This window comes from Leptinotarsa decemlineata, unplaced genomic scaffold (assembly GCF_025532065.1).
Source record: "Leptinotarsa decemlineata unplaced genomic scaffold, Ldec_3_MD MMD2_tig00026354_RagTag_RagTag, whole genome shotgun sequence".
In the NCBI taxonomy this organism is placed as follows: Eukaryota; Metazoa; Arthropoda; class Insecta; order Coleoptera; family Chrysomelidae; genus Leptinotarsa; species Leptinotarsa decemlineata.
In genome coordinates, this window is record NW_027412702.1 from 17,718,560 (window position 1) to 17,742,068 (window position 23,509).

The 23,509-nt window shown below is 32.2% G+C and overlaps 1 protein-coding gene across 3 annotated transcripts; it reads right to left on the reverse strand.

Moving 5' to 3' along the window:
- Window positions 1–142: 142 nt before the first annotated feature.
- On the reverse strand, window positions 143–23,255 carry Ack-like (Activated Cdc42 kinase-like). 3 transcript variants are annotated; one of them, XM_074184209.1, is made up of 14 exons: window positions 23,129–23,255; window positions 22,820–22,907; window positions 22,411–22,768; window positions 21,441–21,739; window positions 16,752–17,054; window positions 16,481–16,693; window positions 15,215–15,476; window positions 13,273–13,631; window positions 11,546–11,690; window positions 6,493–6,564; window positions 4,991–5,141; window positions 4,719–4,924; window positions 4,327–4,665; window positions 143–2,679 (listed from the first exon to the last, which is right to left on the reverse strand). In XM_074184209.1, exons 1-14 carry the CDS (start codon window positions 23,142–23,144, stop codon window positions 2,482–2,484), a joined length of 3,009 nt encoding a protein of 1,002 aa, XP_074040310.1. In that variant the 5' UTR covers window positions 23,145–23,255; the 3' UTR covers window positions 143–2,481. The 3 variants fall into 3 exon arrangements, with proteins under 3 accessions (XP_074040310.1, XP_023030050.2, XP_023030051.2); XM_023174282.2 differs by having other exon boundaries at window positions 13,273–13,652; XM_023174283.2 differs by having other exon boundaries at window positions 13,273–13,652; window positions 23,034–23,249.
- Between the last annotated feature and the right edge of the window lie 254 nt (window positions 23,256–23,509).

Genomic DNA, 23,509 nt, shown 5'->3' on the forward strand with positions numbered 1-23,509 from the left:
ATAATGATATATACAATTGTATTCAGAAAGTATCCATTCTTTGTCTATATTTGTGTTAAATCTAATATGTTTATAAAGTAATTCTCAGATGAGCATATATTTTCAGTATAACTTTGGCAATGACAAGCAAAAATAAAACACATTATTAAATTTCAGATATAAAACTTTATTTGTATAAATATGTTAGTTTTCAACATGATTATCCAAAAATCAATATAAATATAATATTGGCAAGACAATAAATAAAAATTTAATCAAAAACTTAAACACAACCAATTATTTGAGAAGAGCCATATCCAAATAATTTTCAAATTGGCCACTTTCCCCATTTTTAAGCTTAAAATACAACCTTTTTTTATCAAATAATTCCACTTCATTTTTTTGGTTTCAAAAGTATAAAGATATATAATCAGACAATCATATTACTAATATTTTTCAATTTTTCTTCTGATTAAAGTTTTTAAAGAATTTTGTTAGTCAATTTTGAAAGAAATTTTTCATTTACGAATTATCCCCGAATTTCAATAAAAATTTATCAACATCTTTTTCAATGTTTTGAAGAATGAAATGAACATTTTCTTAAAGCTATGAATTTAAATGAATTTAAATTATATCTACAAATATTTTTGTATTCAATTCAATTCCACTAGAGTTATAATATCCAATCAAAAAATTTTAATGTCTCATTGTCTTTGAAGCAGCCATTTGAAATAGCCGTGTTGCATTTTAAATTTGAAGAAGTTGTCTGTGAATTCAGCATGTGAAGTGACAGTGAATTTTGAATTTTCTTAATAATAACTAACTAAAATCTTGTTCACTGAATCGAATCAATAATTCTGAGTATTTCAATTGAATCAATAAGTCTGAGTATTTCAATACTCAAAATTTAATCAGAAGATAAAATGAACAAAACAATGAAATTCAGTTTTGAGCACGAGGCAAATAACGATTGCTCCAATGATTCTATAACTATGTCAGTTTTATATTTGGTATGAAATTAATGTCCAATAGTCAATAAAAATTATGGCTGCATCTAATGATGAACGAAGGTTAAACAGATCTATGGCATTGAAGAGATATAAAACTCTACATGAGATTTTTCTATAAATTTAAAACTTAAAAATACAGTATATCTTTGTTGTATTTCTGTTTTTTAGAAGTGTCATCAATACTCAAGTTTTCACTTATTCGAATAGATATAGGTCATCAATTCTGAAAAACAGCCAAACAACGAATCACGATTACGAAGTCCTCACTCAATTATGTCATTTTATACCTAGTGTTCATGATTTGAATAACAATCAATGCAAGAAATAAATTACTCTTTTCTAAATGAATTTAAACTAACGTAGTTGTCAGAAAATGCAAAATATAAAACATAAATGTAACTCCCCTTAATTAAATATTCACAGAAAATTCATATCATCGTTTTAGAACACTTCCTGACATATAACAAATGAATGGATTCTCAGTCCCTGGGGAATATGCATATTGGACAAAATATAAAAGCGAACATCTCATTTCATGTAGATATTCCCAATGTACCGCCACTGAGCCCGAAGATCAGATTTATGTGTCATAACGTTACATCATTACCACCGCCACGTATATCAAAATTCTTCAATGAACGAGCAGACCTCGAAGAATTTTTGCCAACTTTGATGGGAAATATTATGAAGGCAACAAAGAAAAGAAAGTATTTTATCTTGATTCAGATATATTTTTGAAATGGCTAAGTATGAATTTTCTGAAATTGTACTCCCGCTGAATGAAGAGAAAACCTCAATCATCAATGTTGAAGAGGGTCATTTGCAACTTGAGCACTTCAACCATTACCTCATCGCCTTTGATGTCTACCGCAGTAGTAGACGAAACGTCAGACATAAAAACCTGCAGACCACGGAAAAATAACGGAAAATAGCTTTCACACTCTTATCTCCGGTCGTGAAAGTTTACATTCTTTTATGAAAAAATGTTTGATTAAACCGAAGGCTGTATTAGCCAAATATGACAGGAAGTGTACCACTCTGTTTATGCCACAAATCTGCATCAAAATGAACGAAATCATCAAGAAAAACATATCTTGAGATCCATGAAATGTCTTCAGTGCTTTTATAGAAAAATTTTTTGAAGTTCAAAAATTTGAGTAAAAAGCTTCAAAAATATTTAAATACATACAGTACTGTTCTAAATGCTATGTTGCTGTTGTGTCTGTACTTTTATGAAAGTCACATTAAACGAGCTAGGACAACTTTGATATTTTCAACAGAAATATCCAATAAAACTTGCCTAAAAATCCACAACTCAATTTTTTTTTCAAATTAATGTTGAGTAAAATGGAACTTTTTCTACTATCACTAACTCCCCATCAGAATAAAACCCAGAGTTGTCCTTGCTCTGTAGGTAACAAGACTCTCAAAACCACTCAAATGTAAATATATCAGCCTGGCTTCATTTTTTCAATATGTCAACCTTTCAAAATTAAACTTGGGTTACTTCTCCATCTTGTTGAAGAATCCATTGGGCTGCTTTGGTAATGTCCCACATGGAGTTTTCTAATGCATTAAAACAAGCAGAGAGATCAGTGCTAACGACGTTCTGAAGTTTAAGGATTTTTATGGCCTTCATCACATCCCAATCAGATTGATCTAATGCCTGAAGACACTTTTCTGTTGTGACCTTTAGGAAAAAAAAACGTTCAATATTCACCGGGTATATTCAGAAAATAACTACATTTTTTAAATTTCACGATGTGATGTAGTAGACTGAAAGTAAATTTTGAGAATACAGTTTCAAAATAGTAACATAGTAGTAGTAGTAACATAGATTAATTAAGAAAAATTCACAATATGAACTAATCTAATTCTTGCAGGAAAGTAACACTAAACATAATACAACAGCCCAAGCTGTTGACATATTAATATATTGATGGATGTAGCCGTTACTATGTGGTAAGAAATCATAATGAAGAAAAGAGAATTGAAATTTTTTATGTTTTCTACCACTTTTATTTGTAACTGTTGTTACTGCAGTTTCGTCCTATAATGACATTTTATAACTTATAAATCAAGTTTAATGTATACATGTTATGTATACCGTATTAGGAATCACACGTTAAAAGGTAAGACCTTGTTAGTCCTTAGCTCGCACAAGTTTCTCAACTTCTGAGAGTTGTCGTTCGTATGGAGGCGACAGCTGATAAACGAAAAAAACAGATTTTTTTAAACATTAAATTTATTGCATAAGTTTGAAAATGTCCTTATAACTTAATGTGTACATTAAACTTAATGTATAAGTTTGAAAATGTCCTTATAGGACGAAACTGCAGTAACGTCAGTTACAAATAAAAGTGGTAAAAAAACATAGAAAGTTTCAACTCTCTTTTCTTCATTATGATATATTAATGGTTTGAACGTTATTCAAAGGGTTAGCTACTCAAGAGTTCTGGGGATAAAGCTCTTGTATGAGTAATCGAATCTGTGAAAAGAAACATAAAAGGTTTGCACCTGCCTAGCTGAATGACCGGGGACAAGTAGAGATAATTTGTAGAGAAGCTCGGGGCTTGTAATCAGTCCGTTGATAATTTTAAATAGAAGTATTAAGTCTCTATGTTTTCCTATGTCAGTATACAAAAATTCACCATTCAAGAATGTGGGAAGAATACTTTGTCATTTGAACGTCTTCAGTCAAATATATTTTCGAACTTTTGACAGAAAGGAACAGATATTCAATATAACTTTTGAAAGTTTTGTTCTCATTAAGTAGGTTAGGTTGGGTCCAGTCTGCAAGGATTTTTTGTGGCTCAAACCGAACTCTAAAAACTTGATTCGGTTCCCAGCGGGGCATGCACAAAGTATGTTCTCTGCTGTTTAATCATGTTCCAAACAGATGCGACACACACTGTCTTCCGACAGTCCGAGTCTCAGCATATTATGATTCAATTGACAGTGACCTGTAAGAACGCCTGTTAGACACTGTTGCGAAATTTTCACTGGACAGTTTACATAGCCACAACACTTGTTTTACTATACGATAGCTCTCTCAAGCATTTTATTATGAAAATACATTTTGCAGTTGTTGCGGTTTTGTAAACTATCCAGTAAAAACTTTACAGTAAAGTGTCACTTGAATACATAATTGATTTTCATCAAGTAACGGCCAATTCCATCACCGATTTTTTCCTAAATTCAATGAACCCAATAATGTTATTTGTGCATATATTCTTCCAACTGAAAACTGTTCAATTTTCTATAAAGTGTCAGCCTATGATTTTCAATGTAATGGTGATATGGCAAGTTTGTGGACAGAAACATTAAAGTCACTCACATCTTTCCCCAACACTTTCGACATAATCCTGACTTCATCCGAATCATTTCCTCTAGTTCTCGAAGGCGGTTTAGAGTTTGCGAACTTCAAGAGATCCTCACAGCTTACATGATGACTGTGAATCTTCTCTTCATCAGCCTTCAGATCAACAAAACCTTCGACCCCGTCTACGATATCTTGTTCCCCTGGAATTTCATCTAGAGCGTTCAAGTTTGATTCTATCTGCTCTTCAAAGTGTTGAGACTCTGGATTCTTCTCGGCAGCATTGTTAGTGTACACCGGTTCCGGTCTTACGAATGGGTCCCTATTAGACGTTGGAGGAGGTGATACAGTGTTCACCTGAAATGATTGATGACAATAGTGCAATAAAGCAATTTAAAAACTTTTGTTACCTTATCCAAAGTTCTTTGTAAGCTCGTAGGGGGTATAATTAAAGGATGCTTCCGCGTGTGTCGAGGTTTTGCTGTTAGCAGGATTTTATTTCGATCCCGTGGCGGTAACGGAATAGGGTTTTCATCCTTATGATTATTGATTCCTGCAGTTGAAGTGGAGGTACGAAATGGTGTCGTTTGGCGTGGTAGAGTTGCATGGGAAAATTCTAAAAAAAAATTATAACTTCGTTAAATATACATCTTTTCAAATAATATATATATTTCATATATACCTGGCCTATTATGTAAATTTTCGGGTACGGAGCTTCTGACCAAACTCCCCATTTTCGGAGGTAATGTACTAGCCATGCTTGACGACCTTGTTCTTGTATTGATAACTGGTTGTCCAGACCTCAATATTCTTAGTGGGTTCGTAACCATTAACTATAATTCAATTAACAATTATTCCATCTCAAAATTTTTCCACGAAAGATTAGTTTTTGAGAAAGAATTTTTTTGAATTTCTACTTCTATATCTTTATTCAAAAAATATGGAAAACTACCAAGAAAGGAAGAAATCAATTGAGTTTATAATAGACCCTTAGCAAATACGTGAAGAACATACACAAGTTTCTTTCAGATACAAAACCCTCCCGAAACAACTACTTTCACATGAATATTGAATTACACGGAAGAAAAAGTTCATTCCAAACAACTACTCTCAAATGAACAATACTACATGAGAAAACATTTTTTTCATTCAAAAATTCGTTATGAAATTAAAACACATATCATTTACAGGAAAGCTACACAATGTGATGAATGAAAGAGCATTGATATCAATGCTTCTTTAATGTGATATCTGCTCCAGATTAAAAATCACGAAGATGTATGCTCCAGATTAAAAATCGCATCACTAACAGATAGAAGAACACAACTTGACTTGTGCTTTTTTGTCAAACTCTTATCAGAATCAATCTCGAATATTGTATTGAAGGTTAATTCCATCTGGACTAGATCAAAGAATCTTTTTTATGTAAAGTCACATAATGATGATTACGGTCGCCATAGTCTCACTAATACCAATATCAATTTTATTAGTTCTTAACAAAGCTACAGCTCCCAATATACAATTATAATAGGTATTATTGACACTTTATAATAAAACATAGGGCATTACGATGAAACAGATTGATAGAATGATAGATGATACAATGAAATAAAACATGAAACATAATCATGAAGCACATCAGTGAAATGGTAATACATAAATAGGTGTGGTGGCAGCATCAATTACTAGAATTGTAAGTAGGGCAAATAACCTCAAATTAAATTTTTGTGACTTTATTTATCGTACACCGTTACCTGGTCTCATGAACTTTGTTTCAACAAAGAATAAGCGTAGAATAAATCCAAAGAAAACTGTAGACGCAAACTTGGTTGGTGAAACGTGCGTCAAGAAGCGTGTTACAGTTCTGGTGTTTGGGAACAGTGCTTGTTTTGGATTTAGTCAGTGACTAGTGTTTATGTTTTTGTCTGGGCATATTGGTGCCATTCTTGATATTTCATCAATTGTGTTACATGTGCTTGTAAAATGACATTGTCCTAAGTGAATAAATAGATACACATGCTTCTGTGTCATATTCATATTTCATGTTCTATTCAAATTTGATTATAAGTTGAAAATTATGGTTTCCCTAGCTCTCAGTCACTCAAAGACTTCTGAGGTCATTACTAGGCGGGGAGGAGGGTTGTTAGTTGGCTGTTGAAGTTATCATAAATTACTCTATCTTACCTGCGAGACGTCATTCGTGGGACTCTCCACCAATCCCTGGTAAGCAGCGTGAGCCTCTTGCGTAACTTTAGACTAAAGGGAAAAATAACCAATAAAAAGAAAAGAAATGAAAACTAAAAACAAGGATAATGAGGTTGGGATCGAATAATGAAGGAACTCGCCCTTAAATATGTTCTCCTAAAACTATGGGAGGGAATCTCACGAATATATTTAGAGTTTGAATAAATACACTGCGCTGTATGACAAGTTAGTCGAGTAAAAAGCTACACACTACTGTATATATCACTGCTCGGTCACAGAGACGAAAAAAATATTGCTGGGTATATTTCAGCAGAGAGTAATTTTTGCAATGAAAATATTCATAGATGTATGAATACCACAATATTTGAAATATAAAATATGTATTCGAAAATAATACAGCAAATCACAGATATAGTTGCAATTTGCAATTGCAAGATAATCATCAAACGTAATTATATTTGATAAGCTTTAAAAAATTTATTTAACGCCAAAGTTGACTCCAAAAAATCAAACAAGTTGACAAGTAGCTCAAGACACATTCAATAGCTTGATATTAAATACCCAATCAACAAATAATATATCCTTGATAATTTTGCTGAATCTGATAGTGCCTTCCTTTCTACCACTTAATTCTGTTCTATATTCTACTAATAATAGTAAAATATAGTAAAACGAAAATTTTCTAATTGAAAAATTAGATAAAATTTCTTCAAAGTTTACACCACTACAGATAGGCATCAAATTCTATTTATTGAAAGTTTCAGTATCAAACTACTACGAAGATCTACCGAAGCAGAAAAGAATATAAAAAGGTGCTCGAGATCATGATTTTGTCTTGGGAATTATGAACAAGCCATTTACCAAAAATACAAATTTGTACTGAATTGTAAGATTTTTTGGAGACATGTAAGTAAATTGAATAAATTTCCAACATTCTGAAATATGAAAATATTGTTAGTTTTCAAAATAACCTTTTTTACATCATAACCATATTAGCCAAAGTCTCTCCCTATATCCACACTATGACTAATGACTTCAATACCCATGATGGGATGTCAATTCTATTATTTTTTTCAGTTCTGCAGAACTGAAGACTTCAGCAGTCAAATTGGTGAAAAAATATTTTGAAAGCCAGATGAAAATATTAAATATTTCATGCTGTATGTTATAAATTTTATTCAAACAGCTCTGTTTCGGTCTGTCGAATATATCACGGGTACTACTCAGCTAGATCTCAAGTGAAACTTTCGTATTCTTAGTCAAAGTAGTACCAGAAAAAGCACACAGAAAAATGTTGTCACTTTTTCACCTGTTAGCAAACTATTCACTAAAATACCCTGTGTAATATATAAAAAATCTATTACGACAAGTTTTTATGGCATTCTAACATCCACTGAATATTCATCATTGAAAAACGACCTCTTTTCACATTTCCACCAATGACCCGCTCACAGGCTGGAATCAGAGCTGGTCGAATTCGAAGAGCGCTGACATCTAGCGACCAAAGTCGGCGACAAACCGCTCAGGACGCTGTTGCTTGGCGGAGGAGACCTGCCCGTCATCTTGACATTAAACGAAGGCTTCAAAAAGGGATTAGTAGAACCTTTCACCATTTCCGAGCGTATACTCATAGTGGAACCCGTCAATCGGGATAGGCGTCTGCGCCTGCGCCAGTCGAAGTCTGCAGAACCTACGCTAATGCAATCGCTCTCGCTCGAGCTACTTTCGTATGCTCTCGGGTTGTACGACTGTCGCCTGCGGTTACGGTCTTTGATGCTGCGTCCTTGGCGCTTCTTGAACTGTTCTCGCGTCTCGCTCAAGCTCAAGGTTCGCGGCCTACCGAACGGATCGTCAGCCCCTACATGAATATCGTACTTGGCGTTATCAAAATTCTTATCTACCTCAGTCTTATAATAAACGTACGACGTTTCATAATAATGCGGCCGCTTCTCAACGAAAGGTTCTGGGCAAAACTGGTTCGATTCCAGCCTGTATCTCGAATCGGAATATGTCTTGCGACTCATGCTTTCGGATTTTGTCAGGGTCCGGTCCCTGTAGTTCGAATGAGGACGGTAGTATTGGTCTTCGAACGACGAGTTGTGAAACTGTCTTTTGAAATCGAAGTCACGTCGTCCGGAGTGTAACGTATTGAGGTTACGACACGAATTGTGAGGAGCATGGGCGGAAGGAAATGGCCGCGTGAGGAGCTCTCGAGATTTGGCGAAATAAAATTCAGCCGAGGCTTTGTCCCAGAGCGGTAAACGCAGGCTATGGTTGGACACTTCGTCTAAGGAAGATGGCGAGCTGACAAACTTCTGTAGGGAATTGGGATCAAATAAAAAGTGATGGGAAGGAACGGTGAAGGGACAAAAATTCAGTGTTAGTATGTGTACAACAAAATGTAACATAGGAAACACATTAAGTGACATTGAAAACCAATAACACTAATGACAGAACGTTTATCATAAAAAAAACGAATTAGTAGCTAGAACCTACTAAGACGTTTTGAGGTAGAAATCAAACAAATATTGTTCCATTTTACTTTTCTTCAAGAAGCTTCACAAAATAGATACTTAACGAACATAAAGTATATTATTGTTTTCTACTTATATCATTTTTGTAGAGGTATTTGATTTTCTTGCCGTCTGTGACCTTGAAAATATCTAAGCGTCGGTTCTACGGTAAGAAGCACAAAATTATTCAAATTAAAACCGAAAACATTGACTCAATTATTTGTTTAATAGAACTGCATTAGTCCAGACAAAGTTCACACTGGCTGAATTGAAGATCGGTTCAGTAGGAATTATTATAAAAGCAGATAACAGATTTTAACATTTAGTACAAATATTACAGTAACTAAATGCAGCTCTGCTTTAATTGTTAAATTCATTTTGTCTCATGTTGATACTATGAACAGCTTACAATGAAAATGTCGGTACAATCAGAAACAACCCAAAGTCTACTAATAGTATCTTGACATGAGTAATAATAGAATGGGAAAGTTCAGAAACTTACGGTTACTAAATAACGGATTTTAATAGTAATTTACTTAAATTTCAATTGAGACATTATTTTTTTTAAGGTTTTTAGTTTCAACAAATAAATATAGACTTTTCAGAAAATATCTGTTCTGTTTTATAAAAATTATTTATAATACATCAAAATAGTTGTGTTAGAAAGAACAATATATTCAATATAAATTAAGAGTGATTAGAAACAATTTTTAAACAACCACTTATAATACGTTTTCAGAAATTTTTTGCAACTGCTAATGACAATAATAATTATCCAACTGAACTACTTCGCTGAAAGATTACTTAACAACTTCTTAACAATAATACTAAAATCAACTAACTTGAGTTGAGAACACAACCTTTCAACAATAAAGTTGAATAAGCTAAAACTAAATACAATTTGATTGTACTGTAACTTGGATCCGTATAGACGTGCGTCAGGTTGATCTTCAACAATATATACAAATCAAATGAGATGTATTTAAAACACTCCATAGAGGAGTATTGAAGCGTGAATTCGTGATATGCGCCAGTGTGAGTCATGGCCAGTAAGAAAATCAACAAACCCTACAAGTTGACCGTTTTAGTTTGGATTCTGACATGAGTAGAAAAATGAAAGGGTTCCTTCAAATGATCTCTCGAGCATTATGTTAGCTTGCATCAAAATCTAGAAGCCAATCTTGAATGATCGACTTGTTAAAACAAATAAATGTCCTTGTGATTTTTTTAGTTAATTAGATCTTCAATATTTGTTTGTAACATCATGCAACTGGATAGGCAGAATAGGAACCAATGGCTTGGAATAAATCTATTGAAAACATTTTTCCCAGATCAGAACAAAAAGCCACTCTCAAAATGCATTTGTTGAACCAAGTTATCATCATGGGGTAGAAGTGTATTCAATAGATATATCATGCAATTTCGGTATTTTGCATTACTTTTTCCTCAGTACAATAACTACTGATTTTATTGACTCATTTTGTGGGGCACTTTGAACCCCTTGTTAACCCAGCAAAAACACTTTGAGATAAAAATCTTATATTTAATATTTAGGTCATAGTCTTATTCGAATTTCTATTCATTGATCATCAACACGGGAAAGTAATAACACATGAGAAAACTTGCATAAAACTGAATCATCCCACTAACTAAATTTGGGCTCATTTTAGTCTCCTTCAATAATCAATCAGACACTTGAAGCAAAAAATTGTTTTCGATATAATGGATGATGATTTGGATTAAGTGGTGCCAGTAAAATTCAATAACTCTTTCCAAACTATTGTTACATAAATGTGATCAATATGGTGAATAAACATTGTTATTAAAAAAAAGGGAGGAATTCTTTGATAAGAAAAAACAAGAGTGCAATGTTCCTAATATGTCTCGATTTTTCATACTAGGAAAATATTTCAAAAGTAAGCTTTTTTTACAGTCTATGATTGAGACGACTCTGAAAAGAAAAGAAAATTAAAAATTATTCACTGGAGTAATGAAGAAGCAGTTTGGGATTTTAAGAAAAAAATATCTTGATTTGATTGGACCTACTGATCAAAAAAGTCTAAGAGAGCTCAAAACGATCATAAAAAATATGATTGATTTAATCATGAGAAAATTCTATTTTCGTCAGTAGGATTCTAAGTAGGAATAGAGTTTAGAAATTAGCCTTGAATTATGTTGTAAAAATAAATTTTATACTCCAGGGTTTTAGCTCAATATAAAAAAATATCAAAAATGTGAATGTGGACATGAATAAACTAAATCGAACTTTATTAATCAAAGGCAAATCCTCTAGATGACTTCCATATTTCAAAATATTCCCTCATAACAATGTCATGACGTTTCTAGAGTTATTAATAGAGAAAAAAATAGTGGTTCAGGATTCTTTCCAATGCAAGAATCATTTTCCTTTACAGTCATTGACATTGTATTTACCAAAGTGAAAAAACGAACCCAATTTTATGTGTTTCCTAGTATCACAATATATCGATAAATTGTGAAAAGTTGTAATGGCAACTTACCTGTAAATCAGATGTAGATAGTGCTTCTTCTGAAAAGTTCCTCCTTTCTGCATGCTTATCATGTTCATGCACTGAAGGAAACTTGAAACTGAATTTCTTCTTATTGGGAGAGGCAGGAGTTGTTGGAGTTGGAGCTGACATCGATCTTAGAAAAAAAAAATAGAAGTAATTAACATCAATAATATTAGAAAGCTATTTGATTTCATATGGAGTAAACTATGACGGTGGTCACAAAAGTAATGTCACTGAATTATTGGAGACAAAGAAAATGTTTCAAAACACTTTAAAAGGTTCCCTTTGCAAATTAAAAAGTTTCCTTGGTCAAAAAAAAGAATTGATCAAAAATGAATGAGCAATGAGTATATAAATTCAAAATGTAGGAAAACTAATTTGTGAAGCAAATAAATTATTGTGACCTGAAATGAAAATGAAATAATAAGTGTGTTAACAATAAGTGAAAAGGTGAAATACATAAAAACAACAGAAATGCAATAAAAAATAAAATAATCAACATAAACAATGAAAATGAAAAAAATAAAAAAGATTTCAAACCAAGTTACTTTCACGTTTCCTTTTGGTTACTGAATTTTGCTAAGATCATCCACAAGGAGAAACACTGGTTTAAGAGGAAGTTCAAAGAAGGTGCGTACCTGTTGACCAATGACACATTTACCCAGACTAGTGTGGAGGTGTGCAATATATGAAAAGCTTTAATCAAATGGAAAAACACCCTATGTACACTGAAATAAAAACTGAGAGGAGAGATGAAGTGATCTATAAACAGTCTTAAGTATCGGGAATAGGCCAGACACCACCAGAAGATGAATGTTGATATCAATAATTGAAACGTCATGAAGTAACTAAGTTTGAAATATTTTCTTATTTTTCAATTATGTTGCATTTTCTTGATTATTCTTTTATTTCTAATTTTATTTTATTTTTCTAATTTTATTTTTGTTTTTTGTATATATTTTGACATTTCAACTGTTGCTAACTCATTTTTTATCTTTTTTCTTTTATTTTAAACTTATCATTTCAACCTTTTTCTTTAAAAAATCATTTAATACTTAAAAAAGAGGAATGAAATAATGCATTCAACATATAACGGGATTCATTTCTATTTCACCATTTGGCAACATCGGTTATAGCTAATAAAGGACAATGAATATGTTACCTGTATGAGACAAAGATGACATATTTTAGAGGTGTGCTGTTCTGTTTACTTATGTTCAGAGACATTCTGTAACATATGACATTTTGTGCACCTAATGTATCTTCCTCTATATAAATAAATAACAAAACAACTGTTGTTTATGTGGCTTGTGGAGGTGGTATTGAACTATAATTTATATTTTGCCTTAATTGTTGATTTATAAAGATAATTTTTCTTTTTTAAAGTAAAATATCTAGGTACGTATAAATTATTTCAACTTGATATAGGTGCTGTTGCCAATATGTGAATTAGAAACAAATCTCATTAAAAATTAAAACCCAACATTTGAAATATCAATTTGAATACTTTTCGAAGTCAATTTGAAAAACTCATGAATTAAACTCAACTTTATTTTGTTCAAACTTGCATTTGCTGTAATAACCCAAATTGAGGAACATTCCCCATTGTTGCTAACGTTAATCTTTATTAACTAACCCAAGTGGTACAAAAAATATATTTTTATATGCTTCAATGTATAAACATAAATAAATAAAAATCTCCAACACACAAATACCTTGTCGTGATCTCATTTGCCATTGCTATTGCAGTATCCAAAGTCTTTTGGTCGTGAGCCGAAATCGGCTTGACTGTAGCCTGCTTCCTTGATTTGGTGTTCATTTTTTCTTTCAGTTCATTACTCCTATTAGACCCCTCGTGATCCACTGAATGATTCTGCTGCCCCAAATTGCTAAACATTCTTTCCATTTCAGCCATCAGAGACGGTCCCAAATCTAAGCCTGGACTGTGTGTATTCTCCTCATCGCTAATTTCATGGTATTCATGATCCTGTAGAGACACTGGAGCAGGAATGAGATCCCCCTCGAGAAGAGGAGCTGCTTCCAGATCTTTGTGGGGGCGATACGGTGCCACCACCTGTGTAGGAACACTAGCATACTGAAAGAGTTGATACAAAAAAATGTAAAGTCAAAAGATTCATTACAGGAGTAATAATGAAGATATTGTTTACTGCAGTACAGAGGAAACGTCAGGTATAAAAAGTTGCAGACAGCTCATAAAACCAGAAACATCGGACAATTCGTTAGACACTGGCTGTTGTTATTCAGCAGTTAGTATAGGTTTCGAAAAGCTGAGAATACAAGATTGGTTGCTTTAGAGATCATTATAGATATACAAAAAAAATTGATGATAACCAATAATGCTGGTATCTGTAAACCTTTGTAAAACATTTAATCCAGTCAATCATACAATTTTTAGTAAAAAAACTTTGTACTCAGGAAAAAGTTTTAGAATGGTTTCAAAATTATCTAGAGAACAGATAACAATTTTTTAAAGGCTGTACACCATATTCTTTGAAAGACATTTTTTTTGTGGATGTATCAATGTTTCTCAGTGATCATCTGGGTTTTTGATCTTAAGAATACAGATTCTGAAAGATTAAAAACACATATAAGCCGGAGGAAAATCTATATTAGGTCCAACACATTTTCTAATTCAACTCAAGATCAAATCTGAAACTGAAGGGATACATCAAACTTTATGCTGATGACAAAACTTTATTACAAATTGAAAAGGAAATATTTTTAGGGGAGATCCGTTTTTTTTGTAAAAAAATTGCATTTTGGGTTTCTACTTCCACATCATTACAAAGTTTTTTAATGGTGGAAAAGAAGAAAAGCAAAAAGAATTTTTGTACAAAAAAATTATATTTTGGTAAAAACGTTTTAAATTATAATTATGTTCAAATTAATCTAAGCATGATATTGATGTTGCTGCAGTAACATAAATCAACATAAATATATTTATAATTGGCTACCAGAAACAGTAAAAAATACAAAAGCAATATAGAAATTGAAAAAAAAAATGAGAAAAATGTTTTGGAGAAGTGAACACTTACTATTTAAGAGATTTTCTTTTCATTTACCATATTGTGTCCTATTTATTTACAACTATCTAATTTTTTCTTTATTTTGTGTAAAATAAACAATACTATGTTTTTCATATCCTGTTGAAATAAACAGGTTTGTTTCTTGAGATAAATTGAAAAATGGTTCAAGTTATAAAAACAAAAATATAATTATCGTACACGTCGTGGTGGTATGTTAAGGATACCTCCCACAAATCAAAAATTTAAAAATTCTCCAATATACAATGCTGTTTCACTTTACTATCAATGGTCGAACTGAATCAAGGAGTTCAAATCAGATAAAATCTTTAATTATAATATGATGTTTTTATAGTTTAAACGACTACTGGGGTGATAATTTCTGATAATAATCCCCAATGTGAAAAATATATGTATTTTTTTTTAATTGTGACATTTGTATATGTGTCAAGAGTGACAGACTATTGTTTTCATTCTTCATACGTATTTTTCATGTAGTACAATTATTGACTTGCCCTTAGTACATTAAGTACTGAAAATGGGTAATAAAATTATTATCAATATTATTATTCCTCTTGTAACTTGGAAACAAACTGCATATAGCAGTACTCACATTGCCTTTTGATCCGTCCAAGAAGCTCAAATCTCCAAAGTAAGCTCCGTCGAGACCAACATGCCCTGTATGTTTGAAATCACCCTGTGGAGCACTAATCATCTCACTGCGTAGTTTTCTACGGGCAGACGACCTAGTGCTATCAGTACGTAAAAATGAGGAACTCGGTAAATCGCTACCCAGGTATGCAACTACATTGCCTGGGTCGAACAAGCCTGTTTTACCACTTGCTGTCGCTCCTTTCCAAAGAGGCTGATGAGTTCTGAATATAGAAAAATATTTGTTTATTCATTTATTTCTACTGCATACAATTAGACACATCTAATTACATGTATACGCTGTGGTCAAGGTTAAGGTGGTAAAACAACAATGTGCAATACAGACACTAACAGTAACAAATATTAAATGAAATAGTTAAAATAATCAAATATATACATTTTCATTTAAGATAAAAATACTAAATCATAATAATAATAAAACCTAAAGCCTTAGAAGGAAGAGGAAATAAAATTTCTTTACATTGAAAAAGTCCACATCATTACTTCCTAGAAAGTTATTTACAATAACCATACAGTATAGGTGACCTGGTATTAAATAGTTCAAACATAATTTCCTTTTCTTGATTCATTAATTATATATAATCATGTCTGAAAACCACTTCAATCATTGTGACAACTTCTACAGAAATATTTCAAAGACAGATTAAAATGTTATAGAATGTTCGCACATTTAGAGAAATTAGAAAGATATGGCAAAAAACATTATCCTGAAGTAAATAATTCCAAATGAAATACCTTAGATAGTTCAATTAGAGTATCTCAAGGATCTATTCTAACGCCATTATGAAATCTGATATATAAATGATTTTGTGTGCCAAAAATCAATTCTTTTCTCCAATGCTTCAACCCTCCTTATTTATGAAAAAAAAATATAGAAAATGTGATCATTTAAGCTAATAAAAAATAACCAAATACTTCACAAAACATACCCAGTGTTGCTTCTTCGTCTTTGAAGCAAGAATAACACTCGATGAAACAAATTGGAGTTTATTGAATATAAATTACCCTTAGAAATGAATTGGTTTAAGGAAACCAGCAGTGCAACAAACAAGAGAAAATGATATCAAAAAAAATCAAAAATGATATTTAAACTTTAATGCAAAAGTACAGCCTGTTGAGTGTCAAGTTATTTGTATCTTTGTAAAATCTTTATGAACTATATTTCTCCAAATAATAAAAGAATAAATAATAATATAAATTTGCTTACTTCTTATCTAGTACGGTTATCACATCTCCTACCCTGTAACTTAACATATGGGGCCCCTCATTGGACGACAACTTCGCTTGGACTTGTTCTGGCCTAGATTCGGCTAATACTGGCCCAATATCTGCAAACCTAGGTCTTGTTGCAGCCTCGTGTCTCCAACAATCCATCATTAGATTATAGTGATCCAAAGGGCAGCAGTCGGGTTGCTCCAATCTGTAAATCAGATAGTTTCAGATATATAGGAATGTGCAATTCAATTCGAAACAACCACCTTTGAAAGTTTGGTTCGTCTATCGCCTCCAAGATCTGTTGCCCAGTCAAAGCTGCCCATGGCTGAAATCCGTAAGAAAACATTTCCCACAGAGTGACGCCAAAAGCCCAAACATCACTGGCAGTGGTGAAACGAAGGTAACTTATACATTCCGGAGCACACCATGCTATCGGAAGTTTGAGGTTAACATTGAAGTTGGTCTGGTAGTAATCCTTTCCTTGACCGAGTGCCCGGCTCAAGCCAAAGTCTGAAATTTTCACTTTATTTTTGGAGAAAACGAGTATGTTGCGGGCGGCTAGGTCTCTGAGAAAAAAAACCAGAAAAAATGTTCATCACTAAGTATGAAAAATGATAATATAATACATATTTCTTTCCACTGTTACAAATTCCTACCTAACCTCTGAATCATGGATTGATTCAAAACTCCCTGACCTAGCTCTTATACACATCTATCTATTACTAAAATTTCTTATCAAACAACTATATGAATATGACACCCTCCACATAATTATTCAAAAGAATATCTATTTCAGACAACAAATATAAAACTTTTCGAACAAAAATAGATACTTATGCAAGTTGGGAGTGCGTGAGTCATGCAGACCATTATTTTTGAGAGAAAAATTTCTCACTGGTTCTTGTATTTTCATTCTGGAAACTGTTTGCCTGATTTACAAAAAACATAATATGGTTGGAACTTCGGAACATGTAAATTACATAACCCGGCAAGTAACAGAAAATAAAATACATCTTCCTGTTCCAAACATAAGTCAGACCAAGTATTCTTTAATTTATAAAAGTAAAAAGCTGTATAATCACATACCTTACAAAATTAGGAAGGAGAAAAGCTATAAAAAGTTCAGAAATCTTGTTAAAGATGCCCTTGCAACAAAAGCGTACTACAAGCTTGGTGAATATTACAATGGAACTTTGCTGTGACTTAATATATGTTTTTTTTTGGTTGTTGTTTATATTGACACTTTTAATCATATTTTATACTTTGACATATCTTATTTTATTGTCATGACATGTGAACTTGTGTGTATTTGTTTTTTTTTAATTTTTTGAAAGGGACTATACAAACTATTTTTTCGTCAAATTTGGTTTTATTGTTATATTTTATTTACTTGATACGTGAACTTAGTTTTGCTCAAATTGTGTTTCTGGGTATTTGTGTTTATAAATTGTTTCTTTTCTTTAATTCTTTGAAGTGCTATAAATACCCGATTTTGTAACAAGCTTTGTCAATAAGATTGTATTTTTTGAACAATAAAGTATATATCTATCTATCTATCTACTTTCGGGGAATTTTGTTGAGAATCCAACCAATTTAATATTATGCATCCATTGTATCTGAATAACTCAAGGATCAATACAACAATTTTTTGTTTTTTTTTTTTTATTTATGCATGTGTAAAACGAGACATTATTTTAATCTCAAGTTGAATTGTGACAAAATATAAACAATTGCAAATTTTTCCTTTTCCGTCAATGGTTTTTAGGTATTTGCCAATGAATAAATTTTATTATTAATAAAAAAAAACTAATCAATGCAGTTTATTGTATTATTTTCCTCCTCCTCAAGCGAAACATATGTCGCGGTAAAACCCTTTTATAGTGAAAATCATACAATAAACTGTATTGATTAGTTTTTTAATATGGAGTTTCATCAAGTATCGGCGAGTTCTATCCATTTATTATTAATATTATGTTTCCATGCAATTCAGCGCATAATGTGATGATAATTTCAATAATTCCTATAGATCAAAATATATGGTAAATATATATGGTAAGTAACTGAACAACACAAATGATCAAATTCAAATTCAAATTTTTTATTTGGTTCATAACAAAGCTACAGCTTTAGAACATGTCACAAAATACCATCAAATTAACATATGCCAAAAGTAAAATATAAAATCTTCAGAAGATTCAGTGCAATAAAAATAATAATACAGTACATACATACAATCGTGAAAGGCATCTTTGCTCTATGGTCCCGGGAGTTAATGGAAAAAGTCATTAATACCATATAGGGGATTTTCCGTAAGTAATGTCTTTAAATGTTTTTTAAATTTACTATAGTTCAGAGAACGTACTGTAAGAGGTTGGGCATTGTACATTTTAATATCAATAGTATCGTCCATTCTTTGTAACCGGGTTTGAGGTAAAATCAAATTATCTTTATTTCTAGTATTGTGACCGTGTATATCGGACACAACAGAGTAACTATTAATGTTTTGTTTGACATATAGTAACTTTACAAAAATTATCAGAGAGTAAAGTGTCATTATTTTCAACGTTTTAAAGATTGGTTTGCAGGAGTCTTCAAAATTAGCTCCTATGATACATCTTACAGCCCTCTTCTGAATGACGAATATAGCATTTAAATGAAACTGAGCTGCCGAGCTCCAGACAGACAAGCCATATCTAATAATGGATTCGAACAGTGCATAATAAGTAGTTATTGCAGCGGATTGGTTAATAAGTTGTTTAACTTTACTTATAGCAAATACTGCACTATTTAGTCTATTGCAAATTGTATATATATGTATGTTCCATAATAGCCTGACATCTATATCTACACCCAGAAATTTAGTGTGCAGCATGTCTAGGTCGTTTTCTACATTGTAGAATAGCCTGGATTCGAAAATGAGACTTTTGGTTTTTTTTTCATTGAGTATGAGCTTGTTTGTCAAGAACCAGGTTTTTGCTTGTTCCATAACTTTCCCAAGTATTGTAGCCGGACACTCCCCTTTATTGATACTGATGCCAAATGTGGTGTCATCAGCATACATAATTGTCTCGATATTTGAGAACATATTTGGCAAATCGTTTATATAAATAATAAAGAGAAGGGGGCCCAATATTGATCCCTGAGGAACTCCCCTACTTATTATCTGAGGAGTGCTTCTCTGATTTTCAATAAAAACTACTTGAAATCGATTGGACAAGTAGGATTTGATTAGTTTCAGTGCCACTCCTCTTATTCCGTAGTACTCCATTTTCCTCAGTAGTATGTCATGATCAACACAATCAAAAGCTGCACTTAGGTCTGTGAAGATTCCCAAAAATTTTTGTTTCTTTCAAAACTAGCTTTTATAGCACGAGTTAATGACTTGATAGCATCCAAAGTGGACATATTTTTCCTAAAACCATACTGCTGAGGACTCAGGATTTTGTTCTTTTCGAAGTAATCAACTAGTTGATTATAAAGAATAGTTTCAAATATTTTTGAAAAGCAAGGCAAGATTGATATTTGCCTGAAGTTTTGAGTTAGTTCTGGGGATCCTTTTTTATAGATTGGGGAGATTCTTGCCAACTTAAGCATTCAATTCAATTCATTCAATCAATCAATCAAACTAAAAAAAATCTGAAGATATTGTCTTATTGACAAAGTCATCTGCAATTCTAAAATATAATAAATACATTCACAATAAAAAATTAAGATAAAAATACATAAAAGTAAAACAAATTTACAACCAAAATTCAACAAAAATAATATTAGGAGCTAAACAAATGATGAAGGACAATACACTCTCAAGTTAGTATTCTGGCAGATTACATTGATACTCAAATCATAATGAGCTTCACTTTTGTGTACAGTACATCAAGACTAACCAGACCAGTGATACGAACTGTTTCTCCACCACGCCAGTCTAGTGAACATTCAAAGTTCAGCAGTCGGGATAGCAAACCATTTCCAAGGAAAAAGAAACGGAAAAGTAAAAAGTTTAAGCTCGTTGAATAACTATCTGTAGGATACTATTGGCCCTATCTTGAAGATGTATCAAATCGCTTGTTTTTGTAGAACAAATATATATTTGAATAGCTGTTTATTATAAAATGGGATGCCATAATTATTATGTGCTTCAAACAAGGCTGTGAACAAATAAAGTGAACTTGTTAAACGTGTGAAAAATATCAAGAACTGAATTAAATTAACCTCTTGTACTATATGTTATCTGAATTCATGGAAAAAATAGGTGAAAATGCATTCTAATCCAGTACAAAAGATACTTCTGAGAAAGTGATTAGTATTATCAAATATTATTCAAAGGAACAACACGTTATCACATTGACTCACAAAAACCAGAAATTCGTGTAAAGATAAGAATATATGATGCCGCTGTGACATTCACTTGTTCTGGTACAAACAAAATTTCATGGAAATAACAAGTAACAGATCTTTGGTTTTTAAGAATAATGCTTCAAAAAAACAAAATACAGAATTGATGATTGTTTTTGAATCATTTCGATAAGCATGCAATTTACATTGTACTTTGAGTATCAAATAGAAAGTAATAAAAGTTTAAGAAAACCAGCTCACAAAACACCAACAATAGTTTCTTGAATAATCAAATTTCTGTTATCAGTTACTTGTAACTGAATTCTTACCAGATATAAATGGAAAGAAAATATAGCAAACTTATTATACAAGTACATCACTAAAACATTCAAGACAGATGTCAACACTAAAGATTGAAAGCTTCTTGAACACCATCGAAATATCTAAAACAGATCTCAACATCAAAAATCAATAGCTTGTCTTTGGATAATTCTGAAAATGAACTAATATATATTTTAGATTACTACTCATCATTTTTATTTAACTGTCTTAGTATTTTCAATAATCACATGTAAGTAGTTGACGCACAAACAAAATGTACTTAAAGAAAAAAATCATACCTGTGAATCAACCTATTGGCCTCCAAATACTGCATCCCATCACAGATTTGATATGCAAAATCACAGAGAGTCAACACAGGGAAGCTGGATCTTAGAGAAGGTTCTTTGAGGCATTCTAACAACGACCTTAGAGGAGCTAATTCAGTCACAAGCATGAGACTTCCCTCGATATTAGGGAGCACTACTCCAAAAAAACGAACAATATTGGGATGGTCAATGTTATGCATGATAGAAGCCTCTTTCAAAAATTCCACCATGTTACTTTGCATCCTATCTCTGGAAAGACATTTGATTGCTACCTATAAACGATTGTATTTCTATCAGAAAGGGTTCTATTAACTCAGAAGTCATTGTAATTGACCATAAATAGTGAACATAAAGAATATGTTAAAATCTGTTTTTCCATCAAGCAGCTATCACACCTCTATGAATGACAACCTTTAAAGCTAAGCCAAGCTGAGGATTACCGAGGTCTAACATTTTAACATGCGATTCCTAGCGCAGGGACTAATTATATGGAATAATGATGAATATAACACAATATTTAATGAAATAAAAAACATTTTATTGGGAAAATATATTTTCAAGAATTTTTCAGCACTTCAAAACTCCAACAAAACAATGTAAACTACAGTATAAAATAAAGAGGGTAGGTAAAGTAAGCAATGACTAGAGCTTGGCTGTCAAACACTAGCTCCACTATATAGCCAGTTCAACAATGAATTTATGTTCTAGCTGTAGTATTATTACAATTTTGGATAAGTTTAGCTAGCAGGAAAATAATTTAAAAACAACCAGCACTAAAATGAACTACATTCTTTCACATACTTCTAAAAACATTAGTTAATCCTATTTTATCACAAACCTAATTAATAAGCACTTAACATTTTCAGCTGACAAAAATCCTTAGGAAATATTTTTAGGATCAAATAATTTCAATAACTATGAAAATATGGGTAAAAAAGCTCACCTGGATTCTCTCCCCTTCATTACACCATACCCCCTGCTGGACAACACCAAACTCCCCCATTCCCAGTTCCTTATTTATCGTTATGCTCACAGCAGGAATAATATGTTTGCTTGAAACCCTTGGTGCTTTAGATAAGGTTAAAGAATCAGTGCTGCCTAAAAGACAGGCATCATTGACAACACTCTCATGTTTACGATGAGTGAGTAGCTTTTTAAATTTTGAAAGATAGTTATGTGGAAAGTGCTTCTCGTAGTATTTCCTAAGGCGTCGCATTTCTGGTTTGGACATGCCTATTTCGATTAAATCTCCTTCTGTGGTGAATTTGAGTTGGGAAGGGTGGGTAATCTTCAAATTATTTCTGAAATTGAAGCATATGAGACAAACTCAAATCATATATTCATGCACTTACTTGAAACTGTTGAAATATTGCTGTAACTCAGCTTCTATGAGAAATTCATAAAGTCCAGGTCCCTTTTTAAAAGATGCATTAACCCCCTCTGAAAATTGAAGAGCATGCTATTAACCGACATGTCTAGTCATCAATATCAAAAATCTAGACATTCATTGACATATACTTATTCCTAGAATCTTACGAAAATATTCAAAAATAAAACAGTGCATACCCATTTCCTAGTCTACAGATAAGTACAATAACATTCAACACTTAAAAGAGCACTGTCAAAACGTGCAGGTTCTTCCGGGTTCGCTTAGAAAATACCTGGGAGAATGTCCATTTTGAACGGTCTTGTTTATGTTAATGAAATTAAACAAATAAATTCCTAAATATTTCTCAATGTTTACCACTCCTCCATTTTGAGCTACTGACAATAACGACAGGAGACAGGACACTCAAGTTGACATTAATAGCATGGATCATATTTGACAGAAAAATACGTTTATGCAATGTCTGATGAGTTCCATTTAAGTGTGATATAATATTAGTTAAGTTCATGGATATTCTAATATATATACTTTGAGTTCAACGAGTATGATAAGCATCGAGAAACTGAGTATCTATCTGAAAAGTTACGATTTCGACTTTTTCAAAGAAACCTCTGTGTTTGTCAAACTTCCTACTATTGAACAACTATTTCAAAGG